Source organism: Schistocerca americana, chromosome 1 (genome assembly GCF_021461395.2).
Source record: "Schistocerca americana isolate TAMUIC-IGC-003095 chromosome 1, iqSchAmer2.1, whole genome shotgun sequence".
Lineage (NCBI taxonomy): Eukaryota > Metazoa > Arthropoda > Insecta > Orthoptera > Acrididae > Schistocerca > Schistocerca americana.
The window spans coordinates 869,784,392-869,797,554 of record NC_060119.1 but is presented as its reverse complement, the minus strand read 5'-3'; the positions used below and the strand labels follow the sequence as shown (position 1 = coordinate 869,797,554).

Sequence of the window (13,163 nt, the reverse complement as noted above, 5' to 3'; positions counted from 1 at the left end):
GGACTTAATGAGTCTCCTTGGTATATTCCACGCTTAATCTGTATTGGCTGTGATGTGATAGTATTTGAATTTGTTTGGATATTAAGTGTGGTTTTGCAATTTTTTATTACTATGTTTAGGAACTGTATCAATTTAGGATTACTTTGTATATTTCCAATATCTGTAGTAACCATGAGTGGGGTACACTATCAAAAGCTTTTTGGTAATCAATGTATGCGGAGTGCAGCGACCTTTGTTTAGTTTTAGCTCGGTATGTGACCTCTGTGTCTATTATCAGTTGCTGTTCACATACTCGTGCTCCTTTGCAACAGCCTTTTTGTTCTTCATTTATAATTTCGTTTTGTGTTGTATGTGTCATTAATTTCTGTGTAATGACTGAAGTTAATATTTTGTATATTGTTGGTAGGCATGTTATGGGGCGATATTTTGCTGGGTTCGCTGTGTCTGCTTGATCTTTGGGTTTCAGATAAGTTATTCCTTGTGTAAGTGTATCAGGGACTGTGCATGGGTCTGTTAAATAATTTAGTTGGATGTGAATGTGTTGAGGTGAACTTCTTTAGCCAGAAATTTGCTATTTTATCTTTTCCAGGGGCTTTCCAATTGTGAGTAGAATTAATTGCTTGGGTGACTTCATGTTGCAAAATTGTCACTTCAGGCATTTGTGGTATCATCTTGTATGTGTCTGTTTCTGCTTGTATCCACCGTGCATGCCTGTTATGCTGTACCAGGTTTGACCATATGGTGCTCCAGAAGTGTTCCATGTCTTATGTTTGGCGGATTATCTATTTTAATGTGTGTGTTATCTATTGTCTGGTAAAATTTCTTCTGGTTTGTGTTGAATGTTTGGTTTTGTTTCCTTCTATTTTCACTTTTTTTGTATCTTCTAAGTCGTTTGGCCAATGCTTGTAATTTCTGCTTCTTTTCATCTAATTGCTCTATCACTTCTTGTTGTGAGATTTTACCTAACCTTTTTCGTTTTTTTCTGACATTTCATTTCTTATAAATTGTGTTAGCTGTCCGATGTCTTTTCTCAGTTTTTCTATTCTGATCTGTAGCCTGTGTTGCCATGCTGGTTTTGTGGGTTTCTTCTGTGTGTTGGTTGGTTCTGATCTCTGCCTAGTGTGTATATTTAGTGTAGTGAGTGCTCCTATATAAACCAGTAGTTGTAACTCTTCCATACTTGTGTTTTCATTTATTTTGTTGCGTATGAATGTGTTGATAGTTTTTATTGTTGTTTCGACTTGTGGGTTATTTGGCGGTCTATGCAAGAATGGTCTAATGTCTGTATTTGTGTCTTTGTATTCTATATATGTCAGCTGAAATTTTTCTTCTATATCTAACATGTGTGTCACTTCGTGTTCTATTTGTGCTTGTTCTGGTGGCTGTCTTAAGATTTCGTTTTCCTCTGATTGTTTAATTGATGTGTGTTGTACTTTGTTTGTTTGCTCTGGGATGTTTGAGTCCATTACTTCTTCTTCTGATTGCACATTATTTTGTTCCAGTATTTGTTGTACTTGTTGTTTGATGTTTTCTAATTCTGACTGGGGTATCCTGTTATTTTTTATTATTACACGGATCTGATCAGCTAGTCGTTGTTCTGTTAAAAATTTTAATTCTGGGTATCTGGTAATAAATGTTGTGTATACTTGTGATCTGTATCCAGTTGTGTTGGTTCCTAGGTTTGTTGCTTGGTAATAACAGAACATGAGGTGTCGATTAACTTCATCTGACCATCTCATCCTCTGTCTTTGTTTTCCTTCTACGGTGGTTGCAGGAAGCATATCCTGCAAAACACCTCTATTTGGATTTGAATCATTTTCCAGTTGGCTAGCAGTGTCGTTACCATTGTGGGCGGGCATAGGGTTCAAGCGTCATCCCCGACCATGACGTCGCTTGTCCGAGGCTTCTTTAGTTCTATCCTGAACCAACTAATCACACTAAAAGGGGGGTTAGCCCTATTAGTGGTTTGTTCTTTTCGTCGCCTTTTACGACTGGCAGAACATACTGGAGGCCTGTTCTTTTCCCGGGCCTCCACGGGAATTATTATTATTATTATTATTATTATTATTATTATTATTATTGATCAATGGTTTTACATACTATACATTTTTACATTATCACGTGACAATGGTCGTGTGAAGTAGAAAATATCAAATACGCCGAGACTACTCCAGCCACGCAATGTAATTAGAGAGTGTGGCATTTGTGGCAGTTTGGTCGGTGATGTTAATTTGTTTGTTAATTACTTAGCCGCATGATGTGGCCGAGCGGTTCTAGGCGCTTCAGTCCCGAACCGTGCTGCTGCTGCTACAGTCGCAGGTTCGAATCCTGCCTCCGGCATTGATGTGTGTGATATTCTTAAGTTAGTTAGGTTTAAGTAGTTCTACGTCTAGGTGACTGATGACCTCAGATGTTAAGTTCCATAGTGCTTAGAGCCATTTAAACCATTTTTTAAGTACTTATCTTAAGATGTGATGAACATGCCGCTTTGCCTGCGACCAAGAAAATTCAGGCGAATTGGTTTAAACTGGGTATCTTGACAAATCCTCAGTTTAAGGTGTGCAACTATTAACAATATCGGATAGGAAATGATCCAGCGATAGGCGTTTCAGAATAAGGGGAAGGGAGATGCTAATGGAAACAATTACATCACAGCCTTGACATACACAGACGCAACATCCACTGCTGAAGAGACAGTAGCAACCCTAGTGGCAAGATATCCATTCCGCGATGTCGTATATGGCGGAAGACTGATGCTTAGTTTAAATTCTTTACTTCTTTATTAACTACATAGATATTTTACTGATGCTTGGTACATAAAAATATATCACGAGACTGAATAATGGTAAAATAAATGCAAAGGGATTCAAAGCTCGTTAGTGAAATGACGTAACCCACAATGTATTCATTGAAAAATATTCTGAAATTGTATGTCACTGTAACTTAGCAAACTGGAAGGAAGAGAATATAAACACGATATTCCACATCAATTAAAACTGACTTATATTAACGTAGCGACCCTTTAAAGTTATTTTAAGAACCGAGTATGCTTTTTATATTTTCATGTGTGAGCGTCCCAAAAAGCGGCGAATATTTGCCATAGTTCAGTGATATTACTTTTTTTTGTACTACATAGCTCCATGAGTGTGTTTCAACGAAAGCTCGTATCGATAGGGCTTCGACTCGAGCAACTAGGAACGGTATGTCTTGCTGTTTTATTTTACGATGCACCTGACTTGAGAGGTTACATTAACTGTACACAACCTACTTATTTCATTTTATGTATGACGGCAGCGCTGTATAGAGACCGATTTATAACGAGCCATCCTCTGCCACGCAATGTAAGTTAGCATGTCTTAAGTTACTTGTGTTAATTTATCTTGTTGTATGGTAGTATAACAAATTGTATTTCCACCGCTCTGAAGACGATCGCGTTGGTCGAATGAACATGTAAAATTTTAATTTCTACCGGCCACTCTTACCCTGCAGAGCCAATGCCTACGCTCACTGAAATTGCGCAATTGGTTTCTTTTGAGTCGGGAAATAGTTTTGTTTTTGTCGTTACATGATGACACCTGTGTAGTAATCATTTCTTCAGCAATCTTTACAGTGGCTTATCTGGCACGTTAAATAATGTAGAATTTGCATTCTATACAAGTTTCCTATTTCTGGTTTCTTTCAAAGTGTAATAAAGGAAATTTCACATTATTGTGTGAATATACGATGTTTTCTGCAATTCGTCGTGTCTTCTGTCGTTTGCTATTCAATTCTTGTTCTTAGTGCTCGGTAAATGTAGGTTACAAAAAAAAATTGCTATTAAAGAATCCTGTAATGTGCTTTTATACATCTGCTGTGATCGTTAGGAAACCCATAGAATGATAGATGACTTCTGTTTTTGCTAAAATTTATTGCACTGCATACGGCCCCTTTTGTAGAAACAATGTTACAGACCAATAAAACGATACTTATCGCATTCGTTTGCTACGGCCTTGAACAGTGGACGTTACTCTAGGCTTGGTGCGCTACAGAAGCAGTGTGTAGTGTCGCCGCTGCTGCGTTAGAACCAGGGGTACTGAACCTTTTTTTACTTACTGTCTACTTTCGTATCTGTGTTAGTAGTGAAGTTTTCTAACTGCCCACCGGTTCGGGGTGATTTTGTAATGCAGGGAAATTGCTTTACTTTACAAAATTTATAAACCACTGTTACCGCAAGCTAACGAACATAATACAGGCTTCACTTACCGGTTAATCATCTCTAGTCCAACTGCTTGTTATACGGCAACGCTTTCTCGAAAATTGGCTACACTGTACTTCGTCTGGAAGTAGATTGCAGCTACACGTTCGTGCGTCAATCGAAGCGAGAAGCTCGCGTTGTGGGTTTGTAGCAGAAATGTGGCAGTTTGCATCTGAACAGCGAATTGACATTGTGGTGTGTTGTATAAAGACAGGCTCCGTGAAGTAATGTAAAGATATGGTTCGAGCGAAGTAACCTGTTAGAAAACTCCCCACGATCGGCATTATTCGAGATCTGTACAAAAAATGGAGGCTGAAGAATCCCTTCAGAACATCATGCACTAAAAGGTATGAAATTAAAAGCCTATCGCATGTGTGAGGTGCAAGAGTTGAAGTTTGAGGATCAGGAAGTTCATTATTATAGCTGGCTGTTAACATCCATTGCTAACGTTGCTTGGAGGCCTTGCTTTACTTCGTGTCAGATGAGACCTGGTTTCATTTGTCAGGTTACGTAAACTCCCCAGAACAGCACATGCTGGTCGTGGGGCAAGCCACGTATTGTCCATGGAGAACATCTCCACTCAAAGGAGACACACTATGTGATCAAAAGTATCCGGACACCCCCAAAAACGTACGTTTTTCATATTAGGTGCATTGTACTGCTACCTACTGCCAGGTACTCCATATCAGCGACCTCAGTAGTCATTAGCGCGTAATGGGGCCCCTTAGGGATATGGCAGCAAGAGAGGGGAAGAAAACCAATGTGCACTCCGTGTGCATACCGGGGGGAGTCATTCCAGATGTGGAAAGGGTCCTTCCGGATGCCATGAAGGGTACAGGGTGCACCCATCTGCAGGTGGTCGCTCATGTCGGCACCAATGATGTGTGTCGCTATGGATCGGAGGAAATCCTCTCTGGCTTCCGGCGGCTATCTGATTTGGTGAAGACTGCCAGTCTCGCTAGCGGGATGAAAGCAGAGCTCACCATCTGCAGCATCGTCGACAGGACTGACTGCGGACCTTTGGTACAGAGCCGAGTGGAGGGTCTGAATCAGAGGCTGAGACGGTTCTGCGACCGTGTGGGCTGCAGATTCCTCGACTTGCGCCATAGGGTGGTGGGGTTTCGGGTTCCGCTGGATAGGTCAGGAGTCCACTACACGCAACAAGCGGCTACACGGGTAGCAGGGGTTGTGTGGCGTGGGCTGGGCGGTTTTTTAGGTTAGATGGCCTTGGGCAAGTACAGAAAGGGCAACGGCCTCAACGGGTGCGGGGCAAAGTCAGGACATGCGGGGACCAAGCAGCAATCGGTATTGTAATTGTCAACTGTCGAAGCTGCGTTGGTAAAGTACCGGAACTTCAAGCGCTGATAGAAAGCACCGAAGCTGAAATCGTTATAGGTACAGAAAGCTGGCTTAAGCCAGAGATAAATTCTGCCGAAATTTTTACAAAGGTACACACGGTGTTTAGAAAGGATAGATTGCATGCAACCGGTGGTGGAGTGTTCATCGCTGTTAGTAGTAGTTTATCCTGTAGTGAAGTAGAAGTGGATAGTTCCTGTGAATTATTATGGGTGGAGGTTACACTAAACAACCGAACTAGGTTAATAATTGGCTCCTTTTACCGACCTCCCGACTCAACAGCATTAGTGGCAGAACAACTGAGAGAAAATTTGGAATACATTTCACATAAATTTTCTCAGCATGTTATAGTCTTAGGTGGAGATTTCAATTTACCAGATATAGACTGGGACACTCAGATGTTTAGGACGGGTGGTAGGGACAGAGCATCGAGTGACATTATACTGAGTGCACTATCCGAAAATTACCTCGAGCAATTAAACAGAGAACCGACTCGTGGAGATAACATCTTGGACCTACTGATAACAAACAGACCCGAACTTTTCGAATCTGTATGTACAGAACAGGGAATCAGTGATCATAAGGCCGTTGCAGCATCCCTGAATATGGAATTTAATAGGAATATAAAAAAAGGGAGGAAGGTTTATCTGTTTAGCAAGAGTAATAGAAGGCAGATTTCAGACTACCTAACAGATCAAAACGAAAATTTCTGTTCCGACACTGACAATGTTGAGTGTTTATGGAAAAAGTTCAAGGCAATCGTAAAATGCGTTTTAGACAGGTACGTGCCGAGTAAAGCTGTGAGGGACGGGAAAAACCCACCGTGGTACAACAACAAAGTTAGGAAACTACTGCGAAAGCAAAGAGAGCTCCACTCCAAGTTTAAACGCAGCCAAAACCTCTCAGACAAACTGAAGCTAAACGATGTCAAAGTTAGCGTAAGGAGGGCTATGCGTGAAGCGTTCAGTGAATTCGAAAGTAAAATTCTATGTACCGACTTGACAGAAAATCCTAGGAAGTTCTGGTCTTACGTTAAATCAGTAAGTGGCTCGAAACAGCAGATCCAGACACTCCGGGATGATGATGGCATTGAAACAGAGGATGACACGCGTAAAGCTGAGATACTTAACACCTTTTTCCAAAGCTGTTTCACAGAGGAAGACCGCACTGCAGTTCCTTCTCTAAATCCTCGCACAAACGAAAAAATGGCTGACATCGAAATAAGTGTCCAAGGAATAGAAAAGCAACTGGAATCACTCAATAGAGGAAAGTCCACTGGACCTGACGGGATACCAATTCGATTCTACACAGAGTACGCGAAAGAACTTGCCCCCCTTCTAACAGCCGTGTACCGCAAGTCTCTAGAGGAACGGAGGGTTCCAAATGATTGGAAAAGAGCACAGATAGTCCCAGTCTTCAAGAAGGGTCGTCGAGCAGATGCGCAAAACTATAGACCTATATCTCTTACGTCGATCTCTTGTAGAATTTTAGAACATGTTTTTTGCTCGCGTATCATGTCATTTCTGGAAACCCAGAATCTACTATGTAGGAATCAACATGGATTCCGGAAACAGCGATCGTGTGAGACCCAACTCGCCTTATTTGTTCATGAGACCCAGAAAATATTAGATACAGGCTCCCAGGTAGATGCTATTTTTCTTGACTTCCGGAAGGCGTTCGATACAGTTCCGCACTGTCGCCTGATAAACAAAGTAAGAGCCTACGGAATATCAGACCAGTTGTGTGGCTGGATTGAAGAGTTTTTAGCAAACAGAACACAGCATGTTGTTATCAATGGAGAGACGTCTACAGACGTTAAAGTAACCTCTGGCGTGCCACAGGGGAGTGTTATGGGACCATTGCTTTTCACAATATATATAAATGACTTAGTAGATAGTGTCGGAAGTTCCATGCGGCTTTTCGCGGATGATGCTGTAGTATACAGAGAAGTTGCTGCATTAGAAAATTGTAGCGAAATACAGGAAGATCTGCAGCGGATAGGCACTTGGTGCAGGGAGTGGCAACTGACCCTTAACATAGACAAATGTAATGTATTGCGAATACATAGAAAGAAGGATCCTTTATTGTATGATTATATGATAGCGGAACAAACACTGGTAGCAGTTACTTCTGTAAAATATCTGGGAGTATGCGTACGGAACGATTTGAAGTGGAATGATCATATAAAACTAATTGTTGGTAAGGCGGGTACCAGGTTGAGATTCATTGGGAGAGTGCTTAGAAAATGTAGTCCATCAACAAAGGAGGTGGCTTACAAAACACTCGTTCGACCTATACTTGAGTATTGCTCATCAGTGTGGGATCCGTACCAGGTCGGGTTGACGGAGGAGATAGAGAAGATCCAAAGAAGAGCGGCGCGTTTCGTCACTGGGTTATTTGGTAACCGTGATAGCGTTACGGAGATGTTTAATAAACTCAAGTGGCAGACTCTGCAAGAGAGGCGCTCTGCATCGCGGTGTAGCTTGCTCGCCAGGTTTCGAGAGGGTGCGTTTCTGGATGAGGTATCGAATATATTGCTTCCCCCTACTTATACTTCCCGAGGAGATCACGAGTGTAAAATTAGAGAGATTAGAGCGCGCACGGAGGCTTTCAGACAGTCGTTCTTCCCGCGAACCATACGCGACTGGAACAGGAAAGGGAGGTAATGACAGTGGCACGTAAAGTGCCCTCCGCCACACACCGTTGGGTGGCTTGCGGAGTATCAATGTAGATGTAGATGTAGATGTAGCTATCGTGAGGGAGCAGAATGGGGCGCTCCGCGGAACTCACGGACTTCGAACGTGATCAGGTGATTGGGTGCCACTTGTGTCATACGTCTATACGTGAGATTTCAACACTCCTAAACATCCCTAGGTCCACTGTTTCCGATGTGATTGTGAATTGGAAACGTGAAGGGACAGGTACAGCACAAAAGGGTACAGGTCAACCTCGTCTGTTGACTGACAGACACCGCTGACAGTTGAAGAGGATCGTAATGTGTAACAGGCAGCCATCTATCCAGACCGTCACACAGGAATTCCAAACTGCATCAGGATCCACTGCAAGTGCTATGGAAGTTACGCGGGAGGTCAGAAAACTTGGATTTCATGGTCGAGCGGCTCCTCATAAGCCGCACATCACGCCGGTAAATGCCAAACGACGCCTCAGTTTGTGTATGGAGCGTAAACATTGGACGATTGAGAAGTGGAAAAACGTTGTATGGAGTGATGGAGAGTGACGAATCACGGTACACAATGTGGCGATCCGATGGCAGGGTGTGTTTATGGCGAATGCCCGGTGAACGTCATCTGCCAGCGTGTGTAGTGCCAACAGTAAAATTCGGAGGCGGTGGTGTTATGACGTGGTCGTGTTTTTCATGTAGGGGGCATGCACCCCTTATTGTTTGGAGTGGCACTATCACAGCACATGCCTACATTGATGTTTTAAGCGCCTTCTTGCTTCCCACTGTTGAAGAGCAATCCGGGGATGGCGACCGCATCTTTCAACACTATCGAGGACCTGTTCATAATGCACAGCCTGTGACGGAGTGATTACACGACAGTAACATCCCTGTAATGGACTGGCCTGCACAGAGTCCTGACCTGAATCTTATAGAACACCTTTGGGATGTTTTGGAACGCCGACTTCATGCCAGACCTCACCGATCGTCATCGATACCACTCCTCAGTGCAGCACTCCGTGAAGAATGGGCTGCCATTCCCCAACAAACCTTCCAGCACCTGATTGAACGTATGCCTGCTAGAGTGGAAGCTGTTATCAATGCTAAGGGTGGGCCAACACCATATTGAATTCCAGCATAACCGATGGAGGGCGCCACGAACTTTTAAATCATTTTCAGTCAGGTGTCTGGATACTTTTGATCACGTAGTGTAGATGTTTGGTGTCCGTTGTCTCACATGCGCATTATTGGCCCAATATTATTGTTACACCTTATTAAGTGCAGATACCTAGTGATCTTTGACTCTTTCTACGCACAATTAACAGATGCAGAGAAGCTGTACGCAGTATTCCAACGAGATGGAACAGCCTCTCACACATCCTACTGAAGTATGGCTCACATTACAAACGTGTTCCCTGACAACAGACTTGTCAGCTGACGTCCCCAGACTTAACATGGAGTGATTTTTATTTATGAGGCACACTAAAAAGCAGGGTGTAGTCTGACAATCTTTCCACAGTCGACTATCTTGAACGGAATATTACCAGAGAAATTATCACCACGCCTGCAGAATTACAGCGTGTTGCTGGGAACGTCATCACACGAAGTTAGCGATGCTGGATGGCTAAGGTCCCACTGCCAGCATCTCTTATAAACAAATAACTATGTTTTTAACGTTACACGGTAGTTACACTTTTTTAGTTAGTTCATTGTTACTTTAATCTCGGACGTGAGGCGTACCTGTTGTATGTCAGACACCCTGTAATAATTACTAACCACATGCTTATGTACAAATTTTATGAAAAACGTAATGAAAATGTTTTTAAAACACTTGACACCTAACGCCCAATATAAAAGCTGAAACGCCCGCTAGTGGGTGGTAGTGGCCAGACTGACCACCACTGTGTTAGGCTGTGACACTGGAAGCTGTGGGCGCCGCACGCACCTGGGAGGAGCCGTTGCTGAGCGGCGCGCTGTTGTCCGGCGGAGCGGCGGGTGTGCTGGCGGCGGCGGGCAGCGGGCGCCTCTTGAAGCCGAATAGCGTGGCCTGGCCGCGAGTGTACGCCGTCTCCGGCTTCGAGCCCGGCTTGGTGGCGCTGACGGTGACTCCGTTCTGAAAACAACGCAGTCACTTAGCCTGTGCTAAGAAGTAATGCAAACTTGTTTTCAAAGAAAGTGTCTCCAACACCACAGTCTCCTAAGTGACGAAGTGGAACCTCTCATTTTGAAAGAAATTAGAAAAGACGTGCAAAAATAAACCACTGTTCTTACTTAAAATTTGTCATTCAGTCTAAAACGGAACCTACGAGGTGATGAGACTGCGCGGCAGTTCATAACCGTGCCCCGGACGTCGACTCGAACCGCTACTAAAACTATCACGGAGATTGCTGTTACATAATCAGAAACGAGCTCTCAAGGAGCCCTCTGCGCAGTCCAACCCTAAGCTAGAGCTTAAACATATCACCATACACTGAAGCGCCAAAGAAATTAGTATAGCCATGCGTATTCATATAAAGAGAGATGTTAACAGGCAGAATACGGCGCTGCGCTCGGCAACGCCTGTATAACACAAGTGTCTGGCGCAGTTGTTAGATCAACTTACAGCTGCTACAATGGCATGTTATCAAGATTTAATTGGGTCTGAACATGGTATTACAGTCGACGCACGAGCGGTGGGGCACAGTATTTCCGAAGTAGCGATGAAGTGGGGATTTTCCCGTACGACCGTTTCAAGAGTGTACCGTGTGTATCGGGAATCCGGTGAAACATCAATCCTCCGACATCACTGAGGCCGGAGAAAGGTCCTGCAAGAACGGGACCAACAACGACTGAAGAGAATCCAAGTGCAACTCTTTCGCAAACTGCTGCAGATTTCAGTGCTGGGCCATCAACAAGTGTCAGCGCGTAAACCATTCAACGAAATATCATCGATATGGGCTTTCGGAGCCGAAGGCCCACTCGCGTATCCTTGATGACCACGCGACGCAAAGCTTTACGCCTCGCCTGGGCCCGTCAAAACCGACAATGGACTGTTGATGATTGGAAACATGTTGCCTGGTCGGACGAGTCTCGTTTCAAATTGTATCTGGCAGAGAGACGTGTACGGGTATGGATACAACCTCATGAATCCATGTACCCTGCATGTCAGCAGCAAACTGTTCAAGCTGGTGAAAGTTCTGTAATGGTGTGGGGTGTTTGCAGTTGGAGTGATATGGTACCCTGATACGTCTAGATATGACTGACAGGTGACACGTACGTAAGCATCCTGTCTGATCACCTGCATCCATTCATGTCAACTGTGCTTTCCGAAGGATTTGGGCAATTCCAGCACAGCAATGCGACACCCCACCCGTCCAGAATCGCTACACAGTGGCTCCAGGAACACTCTTCTGAGTTTAAACACTTCCGCAGGCCACAAAACACCCCAGACATGAACATTATTGATCATCCAGAATGAGATTTGCACTTTGCAGCGGAGTGTGCGCTGATATGAAACTTTCCTGGCAGATTAAAACTGTGTGCCTGACCGAGACTCTAACTCGGGACCTTTGCCTTTCGCGGGCAAGGAGAGCTTCTGTGAAGTTTGGAAGGTAGGAGACGAGGTACTGGCGGAAGTAAAGCTGTGAGGACGGGGCGTGAGTCGTGCTTGGGTAGCTCAGTTGGTAGAGCACTTGCCCGCGAAAGGCAAAGGTCCCGAGTTCGAGTCTCGGTCCGGCACACAGTTTTAATCTGCCAGGAAAGTTTCATTATTGATCATATCTGGGATACCTTGCAACGTGCTGGTCAGGAGAGATCTCCACCCCCTCGTACTCATGGATTTTTGGACAGCCCTGCAGGATTCATGGTATCACTTCCCTTCAGCACTACTTCAGACATTTTTAGAGCATGCCACGGCGAATTGCGGCACTTCTGCGTGCTCGCGGGGGGCCCTACATGATACTAGGCAGGTGTACCAGTTTCTTTGGGTCTTCAGTGTATCATGGCCGTGACTCTGTGCTCGTCCCATTTGCTGTTGCAGACGCCAGAGGTGTTTTTTGGTGTCAGGGGAAAAGTGCAGCGTCTAACCCTGAGATGGACTGGTCTGTCCATAATTCTTCCAAATGGCCTGTGGCGGAGCCGTCGAGGCTGGCTTAACTTTCACAATACCGGACGAGGCGTGTACTTCACGCCTACCTCTTGAAAATATTGTAATCTAGGCATCTGCTTTATACTTTAAAATTCTGAAAAAATTTAATATTTTTAATAATTTTTATACTAGATTCAGTAGTTTTACATTCTTCAGAAAAACTTATTTCCAAAAATTTAAGATTTATTACTGAACGTGGCTTTTCGCAGCTAAAGTCATTCCTATCCGTACGTTCAGGACCTTTCTGATACGTGTATATATATCTTTAAAATGTATGTTGTGGAAAAAGCCAACGACAGTTAACGAAATTTGTATTTTTTAAAGTTTTTACACGTTACGGAAAATGCGTTGGTATTGCTGAGATTATGATGCTAAAGGATATTTTCAGGTTCTGGGCACTATTCACACATCAGTATTTATTCAGAAAGTATGTCGTTAATAAAAGTCAACAGCAATTCATGAAATCTGTTTTTACTTTCTTGTGGTGTGGTGAAGGACCCCCCACCCTGATAGTACGCGTTATGGAAAATGCGAAGGTACTGTTAGGGTTAAGGACTAGTGACTTCCAATAATCTTGGGAAGAAACTTCCGAAACTCCTGGCAGGAAGCATCTTACAGCTATTAGCGGGAGTAGGTCGTGGCCAATGGAAATGCATTGTAATCTGTTGCTGAGCCTCATTGGCTAAAAAGGCTAAAAGTTAAGTAATTGCCTGAAGTATTTGGCGCTCGTGAAATCGAAGGGACGGTAAGCATTATAGAAGACGTGT

The 13,163-nt window shown here is 43.8% G+C and overlaps 1 protein-coding gene across 6 annotated transcripts in view; it reads right to left on the bottom strand.

Moving 5' to 3' along the window:
• Positions 1-13,163, bottom strand: part of LOC124613943 — a 596,835-nt gene that overhangs the window by 321,702 nt on the left and 261,970 nt on the right. For all 6 annotated transcript variants that reach the window (XM_047142701.1, XM_047142711.1, XM_047142747.1 and 3 more), the window contains exon 2: positions 10,216-10,383. In XM_047142701.1, coding sequence (XP_046998657.1) covers positions 10,216-10,383 — 168 coding nt within the window. The remainder of the gene's footprint in view (positions 1-10,215; positions 10,384-13,163) is intronic.